General features: G+C 36.7%; 1 protein-coding gene across 2 annotated transcripts; it reads left to right on the top strand.

Moving 5' to 3' along the window:
* Window positions 1–27772, top strand: mllt1a (MLLT1 super elongation complex subunit a). 2 transcript variants are annotated; one of them, XM_032573180.1, is made up of 12 exons: window positions 1–126; window positions 9423–9603; window positions 10501–10583; window positions 12032–12175; window positions 13343–13468; window positions 15427–16062; window positions 16849–16939; window positions 17743–17854; window positions 18108–18207; window positions 19203–19268; window positions 21056–21127; window positions 21999–27772. In XM_032573180.1, the coding sequence occupies exons 1-12, from the start codon at window positions 115–117 to the stop codon at window positions 22125–22127; spliced, it is 1752 nt and encodes a 583-aa protein (XP_032429071.1). In that variant the 5' UTR covers window positions 1–114; the 3' UTR covers window positions 22128–27772. The 2 variants fall into 2 exon arrangements, with proteins under 2 accessions (XP_032429071.1, XP_032429070.1); XM_032573179.1 differs by having other exon boundaries at window positions 19203–19277.

The following is a 27772-nucleotide window of genomic DNA, read 5'->3' as shown; positions in this document are numbered from 1 at the left end:
TCTGCCTTCCGCTTCTGGGGCTGGATTGACACACAATGAGGAGCAGAGAGGCCGGGGAGACGCTCCACAAACGCCGCTGTAAATAATTACAACAATCACAGAGGCCGGAGAAACATGGAGAACCAGGTACGGTTCGTGTCTCGTTTGGGAATGGGAGGTTTTCACGGGGAAACGGGCAGCACGCAGGCGGTTGGCTGGCAGGGGAGAAATGAATCTTCCTTTCTGCGCGTGAGAAAGAGGAGAAAAAAAAACTCGTAGTTGTTTGGCTCTGGAGCTGTGCTAGCTGGGCACTCATACATCGGTATTTACTACTACAGCACTCAGCACCGCTGCCTAGCCACATCCAAGCACACAAAGAGACCCCCGCTTGGGTTTTTATTTTGCCCTGGTTCCTTCAGAAACACACGCAAACCGTTTACAGCTCGCGAGAGTCAGTTTATATCGGGGCTTTTGGTGTAGCTAAGCTAAGCTAATTTATGTATGAGGAGAGTGTCGGCCGTTGGCTAAAGGCTAAGGAGCAGCTACAAGGCGCCGGGGGAAAAGATTTGTCCTGCCCCAGGTTAGGCTGCTGAGGCTGGGTGTTGTCTCCGCCGAGAAACGGCCTGAAATCTGAACAACACAGAGGAGCAGATAACGACAGGAATCTTACAACACTCTGGAGTATATTTGCATTATTTGCTCACAGCTGGTTAATGTTCACCACGTTCAGGACTACACAGGGTTCCTACGCAGAATGGAAAAGTATGGAATTTAGTATTAGGTGTTTTCCAGGTTGGATAAGAATGAGGAAGAAATGTTTGTATTTTCAGGATACTTAAATCATTGTCCAAAAGTTGCATCCATGCATTTGTCCAGATATCTGTTTTTCTTTCGTGCATCCATTGATTCAAACAATACATGTGTATTTACTTTTACAATTATTTTTCCTTCCATACAGCATCTATTCATAAATCTATCTCTCAATACTTCATAGATGCATGCATATTTCTTTTTTCATTCATTCATCAATGCATAGTTTTTGCATCCATACATCAATTGTTACCTGTATTTTTATATAAATATATCTATTTTTCAGTAGAGCCACTCATCACTGCGCACACCATCAATTCATCAAAAAAATTCATTATTTTCCTTATGTACCTCTTTTATTTCCTCCACTGACTTAAAAAAATATCTATTTTCACTTTCTGTACATATGAAAATACACATAATTATCTATTTATCTAGAGGAGTTACAAGCACCTGAAATTTTCTGATATTTTATCATTTATTTTTGTAATTCAGTGACTTTTTCCCCCATTTATTTTAGGTTTGTATATAAAATGGACAGATATCTTAATGAGGAAAAGTATGAATTTCAATATTACAGATGTGTAGTAGACCTGATTTTAAATTGGAGGAGGTAAAAATGGTCAGAAGCCACATGAATAGAGAAGGACAAGATCCTAAGAGGTGTATTAGTTAAACAATAGAAATAAGGTATACCAAACTGATGCTTTGAACTGAAGGACTAAAATCTAACATTCAAATAATACAAGTATGTGTGAAAATTAAAAAGTAAGACAGCGACGGCATTGCTGGAATAATTGTCCCTCAATTTATAACACAGACTATGTTGTTACTCAGAATAACCGAAAAGCATAGTTTGTAGATAAAAAAATTGATATTGCCAACAATTGTTAATAAATGAAATGTTGTTTTAGTGGTTGTGCTTCTGCTAAATGTATGAGCTGACTTGTAGTAGTCATTTTCTGTAGCCAAAAGCTGGTGTTCCTAGCTTTATAATTTGATATTTCTACTGTTTAAACAGCAGCAGAGAATGTGAAGGCTCAAAAGAAGAAAGTCATTCTGCTTACATTCTTTTTCTAAAGTAAATATTGATGTTGAAATGCTGAGATATCTGATGGAAATCTGATCCTATTCTAATTATGTGCTCATGTATCAAATCAGTTGTTTTTTTTAATGTAGCTAACTTGAGTCGTCTTCACTCAGTAACACCATCCAAACTGAAGAGTGTTGTCAACCAGATCCAGTAGTGATTATGTATGTTGTGTTTAGGGACCAGAAAACAACAGTATTTCTGAGTTTGTCATCAAACTCAATCCACTCTCTTGGAGCAACTCTAATTATTGAATCAATACAAAGTTTAGTACAAGTTGTAATCCTAGTAGCATTGACAAAAGCAGGATTTGTCTACAGAGTGACACAATCTTTACCATTTCCAAGGTTTCTCTTGCTTTTAGTAAATTTCAGGTGCCAATATGTCTGAAAATAGGATTTGTGTTTATAGGTTGCATTTATTTATTATCTTCTAAGAATGTTTCTCTGTTTGTAATGATGTAAAGCACTTTGAAATGCCTTGCTGCTGAAATGTGCTATACAAATAAAATTTGATTGATTGATTGAATATAAAGGAAGAAGTTCCTAAAATAATTATAGTTTAATTCACATTGTAAAAGACTTAATGAATCAAACCTAGTTGGGTTGTTCTCTTTTACGATAATTGGGAGCATAATGAACCTTGTGTTTTAAAACAAACCCTGTCATTAAGACTATAAAACAAACGAGCAAAAAGTAGGGTTTTTTGCTCGCTGTTCATCTTCTGTAGACAAGTCTTTCCTCTATTTCTTCATTTATTGGTCTTATTTGCTGATGGAAAAAATCCCTTTAAAACTATTTAAATATTGGCAGAAGTCTGTAGTTTTTAGTATTTTATATGTTCTGGTTAAAGACGGTAAAATGCATGTAGGTAAATCTATCAGAGTCTGTGTGTGTTAGTGGCGAATCCAGTCTCCATGACCTCACAATGTAATGTATAATTTTCAGGGTTAGTTTCTAATCCACATTTGATTGATTAATGTACAAAATTGCTCTCTTAGGGTTTTTGTCATCTGAAGATGAACATTTTATTCAGAAAGCTCAGTAAGCCAAATTATAGATCTGCTGTCTGTGGAAGAAATGCAGCTTGGTGCGTCCCAAATGCCTGAGGCTGTAGGAGGCTGGGTTTTCAGGGTGAAGCCACACACACTCGTGGAAAGTGGCTCATCCACTTTCATGGAGCTAGACTCTATTCAGCGTTGACCCCCTTTGAAGTCTCAACCGCCCAGAGACGACTTCTGGTACAAGTTAAAAGCAAATTCTAGCTTTTTGGCCTGTTATAACCTAAACTCCAGGTTTGTCACTGCTATTGGAAAATGGTCTAATCACACCACTGTCCTATATTATAAAATTTTTTAAGATTTGTTCACGTTCACCTGCAAAGACACAGTTCAAATCTGCTAAAAATGTTGCACTACTGTCTGTTTATTCCAGTCATTTTAACACAAGTTTTTCTTCTTCTGTGGTTTGGTAGCATCTTGAAGTTTATTTCAGTGCACATATGTTGATATTAACATAACTACCAATTTCCAAAATTTAATCAGTTTGAAAGTAGTTTTTATTTTTTACGTTCACCCAAAGTAAAAATGAACACTAAAAATGGCCCAATCAGAATTTTATGGCCAATTTCTGATCAACCTTGCCAACTGATATTTCTCTAAGAATTACAATATAAGAATATCTGAAATGGTGTCTTGGTATTATTTAAAAGCAAAAAATGAATACAGAATTCACATTTCACTATTTTTTTCTCATCTTATGTTGGTTGATGTGGTTAATTTGGCTAGCATTACTGAAACAGAAGTCCTGGAGAAGCACGGTAGGATAACACCTTATTGTCATTTTAGTATAATTTATAATTTACTTTGCTGTGTCTGTCGTTTCCATAGACAGAAGGAACTCACCGTTCACTCGTTTGGCAAATCCTTCTTTATGCTGGTGGCACTCGTCATTGAAGTTCTTTGTGCAAATAAAGAGGATTTTCCCCACCGGTGTGGGTACATTTCTAAGAAAAAATAATATTTAACCAGTCACTTAGAAAAGGCTCTATTGATGGGTGTAATTAAAACACACCCTCACATTTTAAATCCAAAAATAATGTCATAAATAAAAATGGCAGATTCACAAAATTGGTTAGCTGGAAATCGATGAACTTGTTTATTCTGTGAAGTAATAGTTCAAAAAGACTAATAGTGAATAGAGAAACTGAACAGATTTCAAAAGTACAACAGCATGTAATGATATCTATGCAGAACAAGGAGAGACTAAATTAAACCTCCTCCTACAATACAAGTACACAACAAAATGTGTTTCAAGGCTAAAAAAGTGGATTTTTCTTTATATGTCTCCTTTAGAGGAACCCTTCTTGTTTCTGACTGACCTGTCACCGATCAGTGCTAATCAAGGTCGATATTGTCTGATTCTTGTTAACAGATTATTTCTCAGTGTATCTATTAGTTGACTCTGTGTTAAAGCTTCATAATTGAGTTGTCATTCCCAGTCGTGTTAAGATCATGTTGCAACGGCAAAGTGTGTCAGTCTGCAGTGGTTGAAATGTCAAGATGTTCTGCAGAGTTATGTGGCGTTTGAATAAACTGAACCAAATCCAAGAAATACAGACGTCTGTGAATGTTTTGTTTGAATTAAAGTCTCAGAGAAATTGGAATATTGTTGCATCACAGTGGTTTGTTTGGTCAGACTGCCTCATATGCCTATAACTAAAGTGGACTCTATGTGCATCTGATCTCCTCTGTTTTGTTATGATCAGATCTTATTGCAGGATCAGTGCAGCTGGGTTGACATGTTTGATTTGTCATGCAGCTTGTTAAATTCCTTACACTCTAATTCACACACCCAGTTTCAAATAGTCACTTGCTTTCATTGCAAGGCTCACTGACTGTATTTGTAATTGGACAGTGTCTCTTAAGGACGTAAAATTTTCCAAAGCAGATTAACGTTTCACTATTCCTGCTGGTTGTGGACGGCTGATGCAGGGCTATGATAGTCTGATCTTCACCCAAAGATCATCGCTCGGTGTTGGGTGTGTGTGCTCTCTTTGGGTCGGTGTTCCTGCTTTTCTGTCAATCGTTTATTAGCTTGAAGAGATTAATGGATGTTATTTATTTATGGCCGCCGGGAGTTCATTGTTTTCATGGGAGCCAGCAAGTCTGCCAGAATTTGTGTTTCCCCTCAGTTGGAGAGAAAAAAACAGCGTGGTCATGCACACATCGTCACTGTTTTAGCAGCTTTTCTTTATTTGCTTTTAAATCCGGTGCATTTCTTTTGATCGAAATGTCTGTTATTTTTGCTTCAAATTGTGAATTTGTCTGCATATTATTAATATTTCAGATGAATAAACATTTTATTCCTGTAATTAGTACCCATCTGTTTTAAGCTTGTTCTTTTTTCTTCTTGCCTTGTTTTTTATAAGTTAATATGATCTTTGATTTGAATAGAAAAATAGATATTTGGGTAAAAAAAGCTACAATATAGATGTTATTTATCTAAGTTATTTATCAACTTAGAATTGTTGCTACTTTTCCTGGCAAAGTTCTGACTTAGGGATTTTCCTCACTGCTGAACTTAAAATATGACAAACGTATCACTGAGTTATTGCTGAATGTCACGAGCATTTAGTGAAATTAGGATATTGAGAGTCCATCCAACTACTTAAATGCAATATTTGGCACACAGAGTTGAAGCTATGGACTTGACTTATTTACTGTTTGACAGTAAATGACACTAAACCTTTCTTGTTTTAGTAATTTAGGATTGCCAACATTATTTTTGTTAAATGGCTTGATTCAGAAGTTCCCAACTACTACCTTTATTTGGAAAGCCCAGTTGATGTCATGGCTTTGTAAGCTTTGCTCAACAATGACAGGTCATATTTTAGCTCACTCTTACCTGAACTTAGCTACTCACCTGGAATGAAGCAGAGCAAAATGTTAAAATCTTTAGTCAAGAGGAAAATCAGCAAAAATGCAAACGTAGCTCCCTGTACCATTCAACCATCAAATATTGGCTCAGTCTTATGAAAACATTCCCAAGCAACAACATGATATCCAGGTGGTTTTATAGCAATAATTTTATTGAGAAAATCAAACAAAATACTCCGTCAATTCTTTAAAATCCTGGATTAAACCTAATTTGTCAGAAAGTTTTGAGTATTTATTTTTTTTTTTGCCTGAATAAGGGCGGGGGTGGATAACCAAAAACCATTTGGTTTAAAATTTTTGTGCGTTACACACCTAATATTAATGCAACTGCTTCAACATGTAAAATTGCAGAAAAAGCAACTTTGGGTCATCCTTTCCAGATGCTTAATGGTTATTTGTTCATCTGTTCCAACAATTAGGCAAATACAACATGAGACTGTGCAGCCATCATGCTGTTCAGGAAACAGACGGGGTATGAAGTGTCTGTAAAAAACCCTGAAAAACAAAAACCACAAAAGACCCTGGAAAGATGTTGGTGAAAGCTGGTAATAGAGAATTTAGTACAGTGAACACTGTACTAACATGGGCTGAAAAGCTACTCTGCAAGGAAGGAGCCGTTTCTCCTAAAGTAGCATAAAGAGTCAGATTAGAGTTTATAAATGCACTCTGAGACTGTAGGTGCTTTAGTTTTAGAGGCATGATCGGTATTTTGATGCAGCTAAAATTAGAGTTTTTGGCCATAAGCCTGTCACTATAAATTAAAATGATCATTTCTATTTGCATGCTTGTTTGTGTTTTTTGCCAAATTTCTTTACAAAAGTCCTAACTAGCAGCTTTGCCTGTTTTCCCTGTCTGAGCTGAATGACTAATATGTTTTGAAGGAAAATTTTGTTTATTTGAGATGGCATAATCCATTTTGGATAATTAAAATGTCTTTCCAGCTCCAGTACTAAATGTTCTGAATGTTTGAGAAGGTGTTCTTGCATTATTATGCTTAAATCATGTGAAAATGATCTCAAAACAATAGTATCGTTTTTCACCCTTTAAATTTATCCTGTTATGACTTTTTGGCCTTAATTTTTATTATAAAAAAAAGGAGAACTTTCAAGCCTGAAAATACCGTTCCTCCAAATCCTGACTGTTACACCAGTTCTGTCAAGAGGAATAAAACTAGATTGTTTGACCCAACTCTCACACACATTATTTTGGCATTTAGCAAGTAAACATACTGGTGGTATTTCTAATTGGCTTTAAATGGTAAAAGTTTAGTCTGATTTAATGTTATTGTATGTAAACATTTGATTATCTGTTTGTATTTCCATGGCAATACCAATTTTTAATAAATAAATATGCTACTTATCCTGATTGTATTGCTTTAATTCAAAAGATTATTTTGTGTTTAAGTTTTGTTTCTGCAAAAATTCACATTTCCTAATGTGGTGCTTCTTTTATTTGCCTATGATTTGTCCAAACAAAAGAAAAAATTAAGCACAAAATTTTGGCACTGATTATCAAAATTTTAAAGAAAACTAATCTGAAATAGCTTCAAATAATTATTCAGCTGATTTAAATTGTACGCTTAGGTTGAAGTTTAATTTTATTATATTTACACCAACTTTATGAGCTTGACTTTTATTCGAAAGCATAAATATTATCCATTTACAGGATCTTGCCCAATTAAAAGCTTAAAGTTCTTGCAGTCGAGGAGCTGGGGCAAATGACTAAGCCATACTTAACTTGAAATATTGGCTTCATTGATTGTTATGTCATTAAAAGAGTGGCTCATTAATTTCCCTCTATTTGTCAAGTCTGTAATTCATCACCCTCATTTATTCCCTGTTGGGCTAATACATCTTGATTATTGGCAGATATTCATACCCACGTCGAGCCATTCGGCATCAGATTAGCCGAATTAATCGATAAAATGTCAGTGTAAAATTAAACGTTATATTCAGTTGCTTAATAAAACACTCCAGCCTTTCTCTCTTAGTTTCCTCTCTTTATATTTTGCTTATCTGATTTTCTGCGACTCCTCGGTGGGGGAGGGTGTGGTTAATGATCAGAGCGACTCCCCCCGTCTTCTCCCCGTTGGCACGCTGCAGTTTAAGGGCATTACTGTCACAGGACGGCCAGGCAGAGTGCCAGGCAGAGAGGAGGCGAGCGCCAAACGAGCTCATCGCAGTCCCGTCCTGTCTAATCCCTCCACTCACGAGCCGCACCGTGCCATTTCCAAATCCACACATTCTTCAGGCCTTCCCTGGACATAAAGTGCCTTTCTGTCCCCCGTCTCTCTCCACTTCATTCTTCACCAACACCCCCTCTCGGTGTTCTCCTTCTGCACTCCTCTTCATCTTCTATAATCACAGCGTCATTTGCGAGGCTGTCTCCTGTTATTGTCCGTGGCAGACAGCAGTAGTCCAATAATGTGCTCCTTTCCTGGACTCCTCTTTTGAGATCGGGCTGGTTGGGCGTCAAATTACTCTTAATTTCACTGAAAGCGTCCCGACACCAGTCCAGCTTTGTGTCTGTCCAGACGCCACCATTCCTTCCCCTCTGAAGTGTCACCAGACTTTGAGCAGAGACTTGAAGGTTTTTGTTCAAGGTGGAATCGGGGAAATGATGAATAGTGGGTCCCCGGATTAATCGCGTTGCCGGCTTCGCTTATGTTTATTTCATAAGACGGCTTAGTTTGCAAGGTGTTTCTGCTGCTGTAATTTATCACCGCAGAAGAAGTGGTATGAAGCCACCTGGACAGGGCTCACACTAAAGGTCGTTTTCATTATAGATCAGTGTAATTAAATATTTCCATTAGGGATGGACCGATGTACTTTTTTCACTTCTGATAGAGATTTATCGGTTCAGTCAATACAGAAAAGCAGGTGAATTGAGTTAAAATGTTTATTTTTTAGACGTAGACAGAAATGTACTGAATTACAAATTTATTTGATAACACTGCACCAGTACAGCTCACTAAAAAACCAGTTACTTCACAAGCTTGGCCAAGTATGTAAAAATTATACAACTTTAATCTCATTTTAGGAGTATAATCGGCAAATGGACAAAAGCAACTTCTTAGGCTTGAATTTGACAATTTTTCAGAGTTTCGTTCCTCTGGTAAGGCACAACCCCACCAGTGATTGGGAGCATCCCACCACTCCAATCCCAGCCTCTGTTATCTCTGACTGGCCGCTCCAGGCTGAAAATCCTTTCCCTCTGTGTTTGGACCTTGAATTGCTATGTTAAAGCAAACTTAAAAACATGTTTGTGAAATTGAGAAAGTTATCTTGAATTATTACCATTTCCATCAACCTTTTCTGATGCGATACTTCAAAATGTGCATGTATAACGTTGATGGAGATGACCTGTGAATCTGTGGCTGGACTTGTAAAGAGGTTCAGTGAAGCTCTATGTGGCTTATTGGCTGAAATGAAGAAACTCATAAATTTTTGGCTTGATAATATAAAACTATCAAGAGAAATGAAGCGATACACATAGATTACGAGGTTGGAGCAAGTTGATCCCAAGTCTCTGCCTCCTGATAAACCTTTTATGTGTTTTTAAAAAAATATATAACTTTGCTTTGTTTTTGTTTTGGTTCCTTTCCAGTGCACGGTGCAGGTGAAGCTGGAGTTGGGCCACAGAGCTCAGCTGAAGAAGAAAGTGACCTCTGAAGGCTTCACCCACGACTGGATGGTTTTCGTCAGAGGCCCAGAGACCGGCGACATCCAGCACTTTGTAGAGAGGGTCGTCTTCCGCCTGCATGACAGCTTCCCCAAACCTAAGAGAGGTAAACGCTCAACATTATATTTAAATGCATGTCTAAACACTTATACTGTTTATTAAATACTCTCTTTTTGTGATGCATCTGATACTCAGCAGTTCTTTAAGTTTTGAAAGAGTTCAGATTAAGGGCAGATGATTGAGATAATCTGTATAATAGATATAAGTGTAATAAAAATGAATAAAAACAAATAGTCCATCAAATCCAATTTACATTTCTAAACCTCTTATAAATTGATCTACAAATTTGACCATTTAATTTAATGTTTTCAAATTATTCCATCATATTAAGCTAAAGTAGTAGCTAAAGTAGACTGGTACAAGAAACAAAAAAGTTAAATGTTTGGTATGAAGAAGTTTTTTATTTGAATTCTCATGACTATTGTTTTCAATTTAGAAATGTTTTTTAAAATTCTGTTTATTTTAAATTGAAATTATTCTGAAAAATACATTGAATTAGGGATGGGCATTTATCGTATTTATCATTATTGGGATTTATTTTTTTACTATGATACGTTATTTGTTTTATTTTTGAGAACGATAAACTGCATTTCCTCTAAAAAATGGACATTATATCACTTTTGCCATTTTGTCCTCTGTTGGTTTCATGGAAGCATTACTATTAGATATTGATACTTTCAAAAACATAATTAAGTGCATGTAAAGTGTAGAGTTTGGTGAAAAACTTCTGTAGAAGAAGCTTGTTATAAAAATGGGTACCGTTTTGTTACGGGACTTCGACTGCAGCAGTCAGACTACAGATGAATTAAAAGATACGGTAAAGTAGTAGTAAATACTTTATTGTCACTTTTATGACAGCAAATCCTGTGATTAAAATCACCCATGTGAATGTATATATCAAATTATTATCGTCAGTGATGAGTGAGTGTGTGTCTGTCTGCAGTATGCAAGGAGCCTCCATACAAAGTGGAGGAATCGGGCTACGCAGGCTTCATCATGCCTATTGAGGTTTACTTCAAGAACAAGGTGCGAACGCCTCAACATTACTTTGTAGTATATGTATTTTATGGTGTGGAGAAAGAAAATGTGGGATAACAGTAGGAAAAAAGCTGTTTGTATGTGCTTGATACATTGTTTCATTTCCTAAATATTTCACACATCCTTCCAACTATCCTTAAAGTATGTGGATTTTTTTCTTGTTCTATATTTAAAGGCTGGTCATTATGTGACTAACATCTGCTACATTTGTATTTGAATTAGTAGCTAAATGTTATCTGGTGTCAGTTGAGTGTAGGCAGATGTTGAATGTGTTGGAACCCTGTTGTTGTTCGAGAAGTGGTCGACTTCAGTTCTCAAAGGGTTGATGCAGGTTTTAGATGTGGCCCTGCTCCAACACCTGATTCAAATCACCGAATTATCTCCTCAGCCTTTCAGCAAGTTCTGCTGCAGCCTGAAAATGTTGCAGTCATTCAAGTCTGTGTGTGTTCAAGCAAGAAAACATCTAAACCAGTGGTGTCCAAACTGTCAAGTGAAAATGAAAAAATGTATTTGATTTATTTGAAGTTTACCCGCTCAACAATAATTTTTTTAATCAATTAAGTTATTTGTACAGCACATTTCTGCAACAAGTGCTTTAAATGACAAAACACAAAAAAGTCATAAAGTCAGTCACCAAAAATTAAAATCATTAACGATCATTAACACAAAAATACTTCAAACTGATGCCTTATTAAAAAAAAGGACCATTTTCAAATTTTTGGGAGCATTTGTTGTTTTTTCTTAATTGGCCAAATTTCTTACCTTTGTTGACTTTTGGTGAAGGGCCAAACAAAATCATTTCAAGGGCCATAAATAGCCCATGCACCACATTTTGGACACCCTGGTCTAAACCATGCATGGCAGAAGCTCTCAAAGAGTGGAGTTTCCTGCACCTTGTGTTTATTTATAAATGAAAACAAAATTAAAATTTATTTTGCAAATCCAAATGTGCTGCTTTTATTGTGAAGATTTCTGTCTTCATTTCATTTCACTCATTAAATACAGTTCCTGTAGTTGTGTCCTGTATGTTTGTAGATATTTTATTTAAATGATGTTAGTTTTATAAAAACAAGTATATTACTTGCCAGTCACTAAGATTCTGATTCTTAACTCTGAGGACAGTTAAGAATCAGCTCACATAATTTCTCCGTAATTAATTTTGCAACTTGGTGATTTAGTGAAAGTTTAAATGGTTGCAGTTCGAAAGGAAGAGAATAAGTTTGTGCTATCAACATTAGTTTGGTGTTGACATAACATTAAGAGTACATAATTCTCATTTCCTTCCTGATTTCTTCAAATTTTCCTTCCAAGAACTGTCATGTCAGTGATTATTATTGAGGAATACTTTTTTCTTACAAAAACTGTTTTTTGTTTTTCTTCATTCAGCTTCTCTTGTGGCACATAAAACAAGTTTTAATCCTCTCTCTCTGGTTCAGGAGGAGCCAAAAAAAGTCATCTTCAACTATGACTTGTTCCTTAACTTGGAAGGAAACCCTCCCGTTAACCACCTGCGCTGTGAGAAACTCACCTTCAACAACCCCACCAAAGAATTCAGGAAAAAGCTCATCAAGGCGGGAGGGGTAAGTCTGTCACTGGCAGCTTTACTCAACAAGAGCTAAGAAGAGTTTAGGTCAGATTACAGTAAAAATTAGATCACTTTTTTTTTCATTTCACTCATTAAATGCAGTTCTGTAGTTGTGTTAATCTTTGAAAACAAGAGCATTTTTGGCCTCTGTACACAGCTTCCAAAGTGTTAAATTATTCAGAAAAATGCTTAAAAGTGAATTGTAGCACCACTGTGTGAAAATAAATGATGCAATGTGTCAGCCAATCAAAACACTGGCATCAAAATGAGAAGAAATTGCTGCTGAGTGTTCAGTGGTAAACTCTGATACGTTAGTTACTGTAAGAAAACATAAAATTCTGCAAGATTCAAAGATGAATCAATCAATAAAATTCACTAGAGATATTGGCAACAACCCAAGTGATCCACATGTAGAAAAGACACAATCGATAAAAACATAAGTGTTGAACAAACTAAATTGTATTAAATACTTTGTTGAAAAGCCGTTCTTGTTAATGATTTTTTCAAAATGTCTCCTGTATGAAGAAACATTTAATTTATTCTTCATTTTCTTCATATATTTCCATATGTTATTAATTGAATACAAATCAAGTGATCAAACTTGGAAATCCACACTTGTTTCTTCAGAATCTTATCTGTGATGTTTTGATATATTTCTGTATTTGGACAATTTTTGGTGTATTGTCTTAATATTGTCATACAAATGAAAGTATTTTAAAGTATTTTTTCCTTTATTTCACCAGAAAAAACCCCATTGAGGTCCAGATTTCATTTTCAAGAGAGACCTGAGCAGAAATCTGCATCACACAAGTGTGGCAATAACAAATTTAAATAAAAAAACCTGCAGGCCAATAGTACACCAAAAACATTTGTAATCAAATCCAGGCTCTGGCTTGATCTGCTTAGAAATTGTTTCAATATTAGAAAAGATTAACATTTGCTTTGACCACCAAACAAAACCAAAAAAACAAAACCAAACATCTGTTCTCGCATATTAATTTCAAAAAGCTTTGTATTCATCAAAACTTTACTTCAAATGAGCTGAACCCCTTCATAATCCCGAAGGCTCCAGATTACTGCCTGCCGTTTTGAACTTGGGAGTCTTCTGGTGGTTTTGAGTGTCGGCAGAGAAACACAGTGACTCATGTGTATTTAATTTCAGATACTGGTGGTCCCTGAGGGGGCTGAAGCTATGTCGAGGCCCAGTCCGGACTACCCAATGCTTCCCACCATCCCCCTCTCAGCCTTCTCAGACCCCAAAAAGACAAAGACCTCTCATGTATCAAAGGTAGGACAAAGGGAGAAACATCATTTGGTTAAAGTTCCCTTGATCATGTGAGCTCCGTTCACATTGTTTGCAGGTATAGATGAAATAAAAATTTATATTTTTCCTTTTTGAGAAAAAGCCTGACTCAAGTTAGTAATTGTTTCCAGCTGTTTTTGTGCATTCGTGTGCAGGTTTGCTCTCTTCTTATCTGCGGAGTGAGGGTGCACATTAGGAGGAAAACTGACTCCTTCGCATTTTTCAAAGATGAATCAGTTGCAGAGTAGACCTGACGAGGACTTTATTTTTTTTTGCAGGCGTATATTTCTATTATTTTTTAAAAGATATAATCAGAATCTAAAAAAAATCTTCTTGATAATTCCTGGTTTTCAGTCTAGCCGTACATGTTTTGGGTGTTTCCCCAGCAGCCATGCACCTGTCTTAAATGAATGTGTGATTAACAGGCTTCTGCAGCACTGCATGGTATGCTGAGGAGGTAATGCATTCATTTGAATGAGGTGTGCTGGAGCAGAAGTGCAGTAAAAACATGCTGGACAGTGAGCTCCAAGGGCCATGGTAGAGAACCGCTGGAAAGTGAATATTTTATTTTTTTGATTTCTTAAATCTATATTTTTAGCTTTTAATTGAAGAGATGCTTGCTAAAACCTGATTTAAAGTAAAATTAACTTATTTATCTGTTGCATGTTGAGCATTTCTCCACTTTAAATACTTAACCTGAAGTAATTTTAATGAATGCTTACCTTGTTCATGTTAGCTTTGACACCTTAAGTAATTAACAAGGTAACTTGCATTTAATGTGCGAATTTCTATGCATTTTTATGTTTAGGTGTTTTGAAGAACAGAAGTATTTATAACAAAATTAAAGTGTACAGATTTTATTTAATTTATCACTTCTCCAAGAATTTTGAGTTCTGAAAACAGATTGAAAAATATCTCTTCTATCAAACTTTTATCAACAGATTGGACTTTTGAAATCAGTTTTTAGGTCAAACTTTTCAACTAGTTTCTAGTGAAGGTCACTCAAAGCAAGTTGATAAATATTTCCAAACCAAGAAGGTGTGAGTTACAAAAAAGGAACTTGAGATGATTAGTTATGCATTTATTTCCTCTCGTCTAGACTATTGCCACACTCTTTTTTTGTGTGTGTGTTATTTTTGTTAATATGCATCATGCGAAATCCGTTGTTTCTTTCAGTTGGTCCAAAACTCTGCAGTGAGAATCTTATCCGGAACAAACAGAAGAGCTCACATCTCTCCTGTTTCAATGTCTTAGCCCTGGTAACTCATTTATGTTAGCGGTAAATAAAAAATTCTGACTAAAAATTAATTTTCATCTTAATGTATTTATAATATTGCATAAAATAAGTTTATACTGGTGAAAAATTTGCAGAATTTGCAACAAAAAAAAAAAATTGATTGTCAGAATAATCAATTATTAAAATAATCGTTAGCTTCAGCCCTGATGAGTCAATCAGAAAAGATTTAGCGTTTCACATGTTAGGAGTATTTATGTAGCTGCATATTCAATCTATGATACAAATAATGAAGCATTAACTACAGGAATGCTGTTACATTTTAGGCAACAAAATGTTTTTCTTTTGCTTTTTTGTGTATTTTCAATCTTGTACAAAGTGGTTAAGTAAAAAATCTGCACAATGGGTCAATTTTATTATAATTTTTTTTCAGCTAATCATCAGAATAATTACTAGAATACTCAATTACTAAAGTAATCTGTATCTGCAAATCTTAGTTTAAATTAATAGCCATCAGAATGATGCTATTTCAAAATTGACTAACTTGAACATATTCAAGTTTGTGTAGCTTCATGAGCAAACATGTAAAAATGACCCTAGATTTAATAAATGTAAAAATGTAATTCTAAAAATGCAGCATTTATGAGCCTGAACGTGCATATTTTATATTGTAGAGCTGATGAAAGTCCTGCTGTTTTTCTCTCCTCAGGAACCAAGCAAAGAAGGAAGTGGTGGAAGCAGCAAAGGACCCAAACCACACAAACTGACCAAGGAGCACCGTGAACGATCGCGAAAAGACTCTGAGAGCAAAGGGTCGTCCAAAGGCGACGACCGAGATGGGAGCAGCAAAAGCGGTCGTGACCCTTCCTCGTCCTCCTCTTCGAAAAAGCCATCAGAGATCAAAGTGAAGGACGAAGTGAAAGTTCAGCCGAAGGCGGCCTTCAAGGAGCCCAAGCTCACCCTGAAGGAGTCAAAGATGGACGGCATGTCCCCTAAGGGAGGGGGGGCAGGAAGTGGCGGGGGAGGCGGAGGAGGAGCGGTGGAGGCCAAAGCTCCGGGGAAACGCCCCTCCACCGTGGAGTCCCCCAAACCCAGCGCCAAGAAGCAGAAGAAGGGCAGCTCCGACGGGCTGAAGGGACCGACCGGCAGCGCGTTCACTGGAACGTCGCCGCGCGTCTCTTCATCCACGGCCGTCAGCCAGTCCTACGGCGAGAAGAAGCCTTCCAAGGAGAAAGGCCGCTGGCCGCCCAAGAACAAAAATGATGCCCAGGAGTTGAAGGAGCTCAAGAAACTTCCAGAGTCGGAGGAGTCCAATTCAGAGGACGAAGCGTCGTCAAAGTCAGAGGTAGGAGGATTTTAAGGTAAATACGACGGTGAAGAGTTAAAACCTGCTGCTACAAACACAAACCAGGATGCATTTATGACTTTAGAGGGCGACTGTGGCTCTTTGGTAGAGTAGTCGTGTTGCGATCGGAAGGTTGTAGGTTCGATTCCAGCTTCCTCCTGCCACATGTCGATGTGCCTCTGGGCAAGGCATTTAGCCCCAAAATTGCCTACCGATCTGCGTATCGGTGTATAAATGTGCGTGTGTTTGTGAGTGCGACTGGGCGAATGTGACTCTAGTGTAAAGCGCTTTGAGTGATCAAAATGACTGGAAAAGTGCTATATAAGTTCAGTCCATTTAGAGCTGCTGTAAATGTTTAATTAATCATATTTTCCTTAATGATAATTTTGTCACTTTTAGTTTTTCCTTCATGCAAGAGAAGTGATGTACGCATTTTTTTTAAACTCATACAATTGGTTGCGTTGTTTTGTATTTGTACATATCCTAAAATTCATTTTGAAAATAGGATTTTATTTTCTGCTAGATGTTGCATTGGAAAATGCATCTTACAGAAATTAATTTGGGAAAAAATTCACAAGTAAAACAAGAATAACCTAATCTGTAATTAAATGAAGAATAACTGGTTACGTTTTCATTTGCCTGCGGTCTGTAGAATTGGAACTTTTTTGTGGTAATCAACGTAAGACATAAAATATTCAGTTGATTCTATTCATCTTTCCCATTTATTTGTTCATATTATTAATATTTATTTAACCTGTTGTACTTTATTAACTTCTGTTTTTTCAGCAATCAGCTGCTTCGAGTCCTTCCAACTCTACTTCCAGTTCTGACTCCAGTTCAGATTCAGACTTTGAGCCTGGACAAAAACCAGGGCAAGGTGAGTTTGATGATTTAATTATTAGTCAGTTGTTTTGTTTCTACTGATTAACCTTTTAATTGACCCTGGATTTTCAGTTGTCATCACTTCAAGTCTTTAGGGAACCCCTAACGCCTATGAATTTTAATGAATTGTTTTAATCCCAACTCCAGATAGTGAATGGACTCTTCAAGTGGCATAGTTATAGCTTGACCTGGTTCAAATTCTTAAAAAAAATTTCTAAATCTCCTATAAAGCACATCTAGCTGTTTAATTATTAGTTTATCTAAAAAGCAAACAACACATCAGCTGTTGATTTTAAGTTGAGCAGAAAGAGCCAATCTTTTCAGATGTTGTTAAAAGTATTATTTTAGCTGAAATTATCAAGCATTCACTACAGGAATGCTGTTGTTACATTTTAGGAAATAAAAGGCTTTTTATTATTTTAATAAGTGTATTTTTTAAGCATTTCTAATGTGAAAAATAAGCATACGTGGTTAAATAAAATATCTCCAAAATGTGACAATTTATTTTATTTGATTAATGAATTAGTCATCAGAATAACTGATTAATCGGTTGCTTAATCAATCAGGACACTTGGAAATTATAACCTGGTACAGTTCGTCTTTCCTCTTCCGGTGAACTTTGCATTGCTCCTGTTTTAAACAAAATAAATCGCTAAAAAATCCTAAAATTAATAGTTTCAGCCACAACTCCATTTCAGAGACATTAACTGTTGTGGTTTGGTAAATCGTTGGATTAAAACATTTTAATCTGTTTAGATGATAAAATTGATGTTACTTGTTTCTGTTCTCGTTTCTCAGGCCCGCTCAGATCCATGGTGGAAGAGATCCAGTCAGAAGAGTCGGACGATGACGACAGCAGCTCAGAAGAAGAGACGCCCGTCAAAACCAATCCCCCCAACCGCGACTCTCGGTCAGTTTGAACCAAATCACAAAGTTTTAAGCCAGAATCTGTATTTAATACATGCAGATTACTTTTTATTCCCAGCATTTTCAGGGTTTTTTTTAAAGCCGGGTAGAGAATGTAGTTCAGGCAAACTGATTCACTTGACTGGCTGCTAAAAGTCTTTACACATCATCAGATGCAGACGGGCATTTACAAGTGCCAGACAGAGTTCCTTTAGTCTGTTTGAATGACCTCTGACCTCGACCTGTGCCTCCGACAGACTCAGCCTGGACAGCGAGAGTGACAGCAGCGATGAATCGCACCGCCCCAGTCGAGACCCCGCCCCACCCCCACAGAAACACGGCTCCTCCAACAACAAAGTGAGTCACCCACCGAGCGTTTTATTGTGTTTTTAATCAGCGCGCTGACGGGGCTTTCAATCGTCTGCTGGAGCGATGTCTTGATTCTGGTGCTGCTCAAACATTAAACCACAGCGAAGCACTTAGTCAAATTAAAGAATCGTAGAAATGACTCTACATTTTGAAGATTTACGTTTAGAAAAACACATTGAGGACTGGAGGCATACAGTCATTTAATAAACGGCGTTTGATGAGCGGATATAACCCAACTCATGCAAAACCACAACGAACTGATGCAACATTTCAAAGAGCTGAAGTTCAAGTTCCTCAGAAAAATATGAGACAAAGACAAGACCTTATAAACTTTGTATTTCATGGATGCGTAAAGCAGCTGTACAAGCTCGTGGGTTACAGAGTGTACTTGCAGCTTGTCGCAATAAGCAATTAATTAGTCTCATGATAAAATAAAACGAGCTCAATCATTTACATTTGCGTGATTGGTAGAAAGAGAAAGAGAGAAGAGCAAAGACTGGATGACAAAAAGCTTCAGTCTGAGGATTAGCCCTTTATTTTGAAGGGCAGCTTTGTTTACAAATACTTTGCAATCCATTTTATTTTTTGTTTTGTTTGTTTATTTGGGAAATTTAAAATGTCTTCTAGTTCCAGTGTTAAATGTTCATTCCTAATGAATCTCTAGATAGTGTAATCTCCAGAAATGAGAGATTATTGATCTTTCAGAGGGTGCACTTGCATTATTATATTACTTGAAAATGGTCTCAAAATCTAAAGCATAACTTCTGGGACAATTTATCATTACCAAACAATTTATTGTGACAGGCCTAGGTTTGCTAAAAAAAAAAAAAATCCCATTTTAAATCAGTTAAATAAATGCAGTCTTGCATTTTTTGTCAGTCAAATGTTGAAATACATTAAAGTAAAATGTAAAAAAAAATCTTTAAAAAAAAAAAATCTATTATCCATTGCTCTCTTTCGTTTGCCTCCATCTTCTGCCACAGGTTGTCCGAAAAAGTCCAGATTCCTCTTTTCGCTCGGAGAAGGTGATGAAGAAGGGATACGACAAGGTAGGAAGGGTAAATCAAACTTTTTATGTCTAAACTCAAAAATAAAATAACCTTTTTGCTACAATTCAGTTGTATTAAGAAACGAAACAAATCTTTGACTATTTTACCTTTTTAATGACACACTTTTGTTTGGATTTTCTGTTGGTATGAGAATCAAAACACCAAAAGTTGTTCAATAAATCAATCAGTTTGTCAAATTATTAAATTTCTGTCTCTTAACATGACTAATTAGATTATTGTAACCCACGGATGTCCAAAGTTTGTGACCCTTAGAATAATTTTCTGTGGCCCTCAATGGGCCTCTAGTAAACAGAGATGATGCAGAAGGAAAATGACATAAAAGTAGCGACAAATTTTCTGTGACTTTTTACTAGAAAACAGACCCATTTATTAAATTTGTCTGAATAAAAAAAAACCATTTTTGTTCCTGGGTATCAATTAAAAACATTTTCTAGACCAGGTGTCTGCAACTTTTACAATCCAAAGAGCCCTTTTCACCCGCAGGCCATTGAAATAATTTAGAGCCACAAATAGAATATGACTTTAAAAAAAAAAAAAAAAAGATAAATATGTACTGTAAGGATTTTGTTGTCATTTAAAAAAAGTCAAAGCTGCATTTTCTTGGGAGAAAGGGCGTAAATCCCATCTCATTATTTGGGGGGGGACAATAAACAGGAAAATTTCTTAAGACCAATTTTGGGGGGCTCAGGAAAGTTACAGTGAAATGTAACGTAAAATGTGGTTTAAAAACTTTTTAAACCACATTCAAGCTGCAGGACCAAAAATGACTAGTAATGCACATCAAACGTGTTTTTCTAAGTAAGCAAACTGTTGAGAAGTAAAATCAAAATTCAAATGTTGCTTAGATGTAAGTTTTGTTCAGTCTCACTGATCTAATCTCTGCTCCGCCTTTACAAAGATTTAAGGTTCTAAATAAAAAAAGCTTTAATGAGTAGCTGCTCTTAATAAAATTCCTCATTAACATTGATTTATTGTAATGGCTTCCAATACAAGTTATGGGCTGTTTAAATTATAACTTAAGTTGCTTTATTTTAAGCCTGTTTTAGTTTTGTCATGTCCTGGATGACTGAGAACCAGTAGGTAGATAGAAATTAATATCTGGGGGGTATTTTAACTTAAATGTCACACTTAAAGCACCAGGGCTTATATAGAAAAATATTCAGATTTTATTTTGAGGCTATTTTTTTAAAGGCTCTACATTGAAGACAGTGAGAAATAAAAAAACCGCCTATGCTTGGGAGGGATTTTGATATTTGTGTAAAAAAATATAGATCTAGAAATCACCTTTTGTTGTGGAAATTCAATGCAATTATTCCACGACAAAAGAGGATTTAACATCAAGGATAATCTGCATTTATTGCTATATCTGTATATATTTAGAATCTCTTGAGACTCGTGTTCTAGACCAACAAAATAAAAAATATTCAACCCAAAACTTATTAGTTTTATTAAAGGAAACATCTGACACCTTTTCAGATCTACAACAATTCCTTCTTTTCTATGTTGTTTTTTTTTTTAAATATTACATGGTGATTTATTAGTTGGCAGTTAAAAAGAAAAGAGTTCACGGTATATTTTTTTAATTTAGCATTTCTGTTAAATGTTAACTAGTTTCAATTTGCTGATTTGGGTCAAAAGTTTGGACACCACTGGTTTAAGCTTAGAAAAAAAAGAAAATGAAAAATTGTCAAAGAATCAATCAACAACTAACTTCTTCCTGTGAACTTTCTGTTTTCTGACGTCTTGTTTCCTCGTGAATGCTGCAGGCCTACACAGAGGAGCTGGTGGACCTCCACCGCAGACTGATGGCATTAAGGGAGCGAAACGTCCTGCAGCAGGTGGGCGATCCGACCTTTTTCTGCCACATTTACTACTGTTGTAGTTAAACCTGTTCTACTGAAGAGCAGAAATGGATTTTAAAGCCACATTCTAATGTATTTTATTGAGGTTTCATGTCATTGATCAACAGAAAGTGGAGGATTATTAATACTTTATTCTGATACCCTCTGAAGAAAATCAATGTAAGTTGCATTAGTAAATAGTCAATTTGTGTTTAATTTGACTAGAGTACAAATAACTCAGACTTTTACTTTGAAATCTACGTACAAAAATGTTAGATGCAACATTAAGGAATAGTTTTATTAAGTTTTCTGGTTTCTACACTTTAGTGCATCTAAATCTGCTTTTATTTGCTGTATTAAAACCTGGCTACATACAGGAAGTGTTTTCAAATGAAGATAAGTTAAATTTTTATTGCTGAGATTGTTGAGTTTCTACATGTTTGACCAAACTTGTGAAGCTATTGGTGTGTTTAATTGTTGTACTGGTGGAAAGTTATCAAAAAATGTGTAATTCATTATATTTATGTCTGTTGATTACAATGAAATAAAAAAAAGAAACTTGACAATTCAGCACCGTTTTTCTGTATTTTATACTAAATCTCAGACATTGGTATCGGTATCAGAAGTGAAAAAAGTGGATTGGTGCATCTTGAGTTTCTATTGTTAGAGAAAAATAATAAATTAAACATTTTTCTTCCATATCACAGTTATTAACTTTCCTGTGTTGGTCTGTAGTTTGAAATCCCAATAAAATGCATTTAATTTTTTTTGGCTAAAACATAAAAATATGTGAAAAAGTGTGGATACTTCCTGCTTCATGTCCACATTTCTGACTAAAACTTTAATAGTTTCTGTTTTCGTCCTGCAGATTGTCAACCTGATCGAGGAGACCGGCCACTTTAACGTGACAAACACCACCTTTGACTTTGACCTCTTTTCATTGGACGAGTCCACCGTCCGCAAACTACAGAGCTACCTGGAGGCGACGGCCACGTGACAGGAAGCGGCAGGGGCCGGCGTGTGGATGTCAGCGGCAGAGGTAGCCTCGCCATCATGCCTGCTCTTTGCGGAAGAGACGAGCAGAAACGTCTGTCGCGGCCTTTTCACGAGCCTGACTGAAGCATCGAACAACCACACCACAAAACAGAAACACACGAACAGTCGCAAGCACACAACACCACCTTCACGTGACGCTGGGGAGGAAACAGGAGGAGGAGGAGGTGGTGTGTGAGGAAACGCCGGAGCATCTGACCTCCGTCTGGTCAGGGTTTTCACTACACACACTTCGAATCTGTGCCGAGCTGAGGAATTCGCCCAACAACCCCCCACCCCGTTCCTCCCTCCTGCACTTAAACCGCTCCCGCCTTTGCAAACCTAATACTTCCCCTCCTCCTCTCCTCCTCCTTCACATGCACACTCCTGTCTGAGCAGAACACTCCGGCCCCTGCGTTGTCAGCTGGAGCTCATTTTTCTTCCAACACACTCCTGAGTTGCGTGTGAACGCCGTCCGTGAGTCTGCGCGCGACTTGTTCTGCTGAGGTTTAAGAAGACATGTCGTCTTTGTGGTCACGGACTTCTTTGTTTATGAAACTTGAGCACAAACAGCCGGTTGCATTTCTACCACCAGTCACTCGCCAACAAGCACACTTTGCCCTGCTAACCTCCACCCCCCTCCCCCCGTTTGGCATTATTAGTTTATAAGCACTGAAAATGCTTTTAACACACTTTAGTTTTCTTGTAAATGACAGAAAAAGATTTTCGGCATTTTTTTTATTTTGAGTTTTAAAAAGTAAAAACATTGATTTTTGTTATTTTCTTTCATCTATGTAAAGTTTTTGTTACAGAGCTAATTGATGGTTGTTTTCCAGAACTGCTAGTTTTTTTAATCACTACAGAAAAGATTAATAGTTGCCTCAGTGTTGCTTCATTATCATTAGATACAAATTACCCTGAAAGTAGCACACTTTTGTTTTTAATTAAAAAAATGTTAACTTTTGTCATTAAAATTCAAAATTAAGGTTACTTCAGCTAAGATTAAGAAAAGAGAACCTGTCCGGTTGCAACAAATTTAGATTGAGTTTAATTAGCTAATAAATGACAAAGCAACAAAGAATAAAAATATATTTTGAGTTTATATTGAATTACTTTGCATTTTAGCTACAATCAGACTTTCATTTAAGCTTTCAAGCGCTCTATTCTTTCTTTCTATAGCCTGAAAAGTTTTCCACTGAGTACTGAAACATTTTTTCAAGGAAAATGTTGTTAAAAGCTTAAATTACATATCTATGATTTATGTAAAAAAGGCACCTAAACTGAAGGGATGAACACGTTTAAAATCGGCAAGGTTTTCTCTGATTGGCAGCTCAACAGTTTTACAATAGCCACTTTTCTTGAATTGCATAAAAATCAGGGAAAATGCTTTGATGCCTAAATGTTAATATTTTTCAAGGCCTTTTTTCTGTTGAATTAAAACAGAAACATCTTTATTCATCTCTCTGTTGAAATCCGTAGAAACTGTAATCATCCTCTCAGAAAATTTGTGTCAACCAGCAAAATTCTAGCATCTGTACCAACGAACAACTTGGCTGAAAGATTCATTCTTACGGTACGAAATAGATCGGAAGAGGATGATTTTTCTTTCTGTGATCAAAAACTAAAACGTTTTGATTTTAAAACTAAGGAAAAAATAATACGGTGATGGTTCAGGTTTTGGAGAAAACTTCCTAAAAACTAATTTAAGAGTAAAAGCTTTGCCCAGTGCTCTGTGTCATTATTGCCTTTTTTTGTTTTCAGTGCTTGTAAACACAGTAAGGAGGGGTTGTGGTGAAGTGATGCATATTTTCTCTTGTGTGTCTCGCTCCGGTTTTAAGCTGTCTGTACATTCGAAAACACGTGTTCTGTTGCGTTCCTGTGCTTTCCCACTGAAAGCTGAGCCTTGACCTCCAGCAGACCCCTTAATGCCCCCCTGTACCCCATACTGCTTCCCCTCTGCTCTGCGTGAATGAAAGGGCTCCAAAGCTCCTGGCCACAGCAGTGGAGGTTCGCTCCTGAATTTGCCTTCTAGGTGGGGTGGAAAAAAGAAACAAATAAAAACGACAAAAAACAACAACACAGTAGCCATACTTCCCAAAAAACAAAGAGGAGAGAAAAAAAGGGGGGGGGACACACACACGCTTTTTTACATTTTATTTTTCTACAAGTGCATTTTGTGTATTTATTCCCAAGACAACCTGTGAGCTCTGAATGTATATTGCTTTTACTTTTTTACGGCTTGCAACAGCCCCACTCCAGTGCCTTTTCCTGCAGCGCGCAGCACTAAGCGGGGAGTGTGCGCTCTGCTAGCGACGCTCACACAGATTGAAGACCCCACCCTCCACCTCCTACTATAAGCCCCTCCTGGGGGGAACAAGTGTTAATTGGGATGCCTGAACATTCAGTATTGTCTTAATGGTTCCCATCCCTGCTGTGGTCCTTCTTTTTTGTTTTTTTTTGTTAAATCAAGAATATCTCCGTTAGTCCAACATAATTGATAGTTTTCGTGGATGGTGGTCATCTTTTTTTCTGTTCTAAGGTTAGGGTTTGTAAAAAAAAAAAGAAAAAAATGGAAAAAAAACATCAAAATACTGTGGTAGTTTCTCACTTTAATTAGCACGAGCTTTTTTTGTTCTGCGTTGTGTTTTTGTGTTTGTCGTCGTCGATGAGAAGGGTCTGGCCCTCTTCGGCCGTTTGATCGTCGTACGGCGTAGCGATCGATCGCAGGACGCCAGGCACTTAAACGGCTACAATAACGAGCGCGAAGGCAGATGGAAAAGAAACGCTCCTCTTCCCCCCACGTGGCGTCCATTAATGGCGGAAACGTCCCACTGAGGCCTGAGTCGAGACAGCAGCTCGATTGATCGGATGGTCTAGAAAAACTGGCTCACCTTCATTGTGCTAATTTGCAAAAGTTTACACACTCCTGAAACATGTTCTCATGTGAAGTCTATCAAATTTACCTCATTTTGTTTGGATTTCATACGATCACATAAGATAACGAGGAAAATATCTACACCCGTTCTTCTGATTGGGTCAACACAAGGCTTAAAAATGATTTTTTTTGTATCCGATTTGAGTTTAATCAGTTTTTCTTCTTTTCTAAAAATTAAATTAGAGGGAAAATATTTTCAAAAAGTGGCTTTTATTGCAATCATTCTGTGATTTCTACAGGGCCAAAGCTACTATAAATTTAGCTTAATTCATGATATGAACAGAAAAAAAAACAGTTTTACCAATTTTAATGAGAAAAAAGCTGATGTGATATGAACAGCTCAGTCAAAGTTTTGTTTTTATGTTTTCTCCGTCGTTTCGAAGCGTATTTTGATGCCGATGTGTTAAAAGACAAACTATTTATCTTTAAACAAACACCAAAGTGGAACTTCAACATTCTTCATTTTAATTATTTTTAATGTTAGAGTTCTCATAAAATTACTACTTCTTTCTCCCATGTTGGCTGTATTTTTGTAATATGATTTTATTCTTGTAACTTATATTTATTCAGGACTCACTGATATGGACAATTTGGGCCAGTGCCGATATCTCATGTTAACACCGTCCTGAAACACGAACAATGATCAGATGGAAATTAACGCGTTACTAATATCGGACCGATACCAGCATTGATACCGATATATCTTCCATCTATGATATTTATTTAGAAAACTCTAACTTTCGTCGCAGCTGCATATCTAACAATTAATTTTTGTCCAGATAAAACTTAATGTAAGTCAGTTTTGGTTAATAGATTCTTGTAATTCAGCGTAGAAATGTTTTTCTTTTTTTTTTTTCTCTTGAGAGGATAGAAGTACTTAAAAGCCTGAACGCTTATTTAGTACTAACGTAGAACCTGAATTCAAGAGAAGTTTGGGAATTTAAAATGGAGATTTATGTTTTGAACCCCGTCATTTTTACTTTTATGTGAAATTAGTAAAACTGGTTCCTGGAAATCAAACGTTCTGGGTTATGAGATTTAGCTGCTGTTGTCTGTTAACTCAAATTAAATCACATCTGTAATGTTTTACTTAATCAAACTAAACATAAGGATGTACTGTAGGTAAACCATCTGATGATAAATGTAAAAGTAATGAGCAATAAATTACTTTTTTTTCATCAGGCACTACTGTAAACAGCTATAAAAACAAACTTTAGAGGGTTTTCCTCTCTTTTGAATCTGTATGTTATTTTAGTGGTTTTTTTTAATTTACCCTGTTTGTTTAGCGGATTATTTTCCCTCGGTTTAGTCATTTGTTACAGTTTCTCCTCCATCAGTTTCAGTGAGACCAGAGATCATCGTCTTGAATCAGGCCCTCAGTGTGTTTGGAACACACACACACTCACACCGGCCCACTGTGGGACAGTAGATGAGTGGGAGCTCGTCTCCCTCGTCTGCCCACTGTGTTTTTATTCTGACGCTTCGATAGCTTTAATTCTTCCTCTCTTCGTTTCTCTTCCCTGCCTGGCTCCATTTTTAAAATCAGAATAGAAACAAACGGATCCGCGCGGCCTTACTCACCCTGCCGGTTGCCTCCTGCCTCTCTCTCTTCCTCTTTCTCTCTCCCCCGCTCGCCCTCTCGTTCGCCCGCCCCTCCCTCTCTCACCCGCTGCACCTCCATTTCCTCGAGGTGCACCTCCCTCCGTCAACTGAACTCCTGGCCGCGATCGCTGAGAACGAACTCTGAAGCTGACATAGGAAAGAATCGATGAAGAACAACTTTCCTCTTTTTCTGTGCACCAACTTGAGAACTTTTAGGTCCTAGTTCATGAACTCTGACCCCTGACCAGGCACTCATTCAGGGGGGAGTCACGATGGGAAACTCTCCTTCCCCCCAGTTTTATTTATGGACCTCTGCACTTTTGGCTGTGATGACTTCAGTACTTAAGTAGTTACCGAAACTGTATTTTTAAGGATTTTATACAATATTTACATGCAATACAATATAAATTGATTCGTTTTTCCTTTGCCAATCTTGTTGTTTTTGTTTAATTTTGTTTATTTTGGCATATGATGTCATTATTTACAAACAGACATGGCCATCAAGTCTATTTTAGGCACATTGTTATCCCGATGTGATTTTTTGTATTTTAATGAATCTGAACACCAAGAAGCAGGAGGAAAAATAGGCTTGCCTGTTTTTTTAATTTTTATTTCTAATATTGCCAGCTGGGCCTGGATGAGATTCTTATATTATGAAAACACACTGGTTTACGGTATAAAAGCAGAAATCTGAACAAATGTTCAAATTGCTTTCATTTAAAACAAGAAAAGCAAAAATAATTGCAGCTGCTACTAAAATATTTTCTAATATTTTGAGCGATGCACCACTTGGCCGGTCAGATATCGGAATCAGATGATTTTCTGTTGATCGGTTTTGATCAGTGAGTCAAATATTTTTAAAAAAAATCATTCTTTAGTTTCCTTTTATCTGTAAAACTAAGAGCTGCCATTATTTTTTCTATAGTTTCACCAACAAACCGCTTTTATTTTGGTACAAGTTGATCCAATAATTTAGGGACTTGTGCTTTCATTTAGAAATGGGGACAATCTCATACTTTTTTCTGTTGGATTTAGCACTATTATCTCAGTCAATAAACCTTTACTTTTATTTA

Source organism: Xiphophorus hellerii, chromosome 9 (assembly GCF_003331165.1).
Source record: "Xiphophorus hellerii strain 12219 chromosome 9, Xiphophorus_hellerii-4.1, whole genome shotgun sequence".
Lineage (NCBI taxonomy): Eukaryota > Metazoa > Chordata > Actinopteri > Cyprinodontiformes > Poeciliidae > Xiphophorus > Xiphophorus hellerii.
This window is presented reverse-complemented; position numbering and strand designations above follow the sequence as displayed.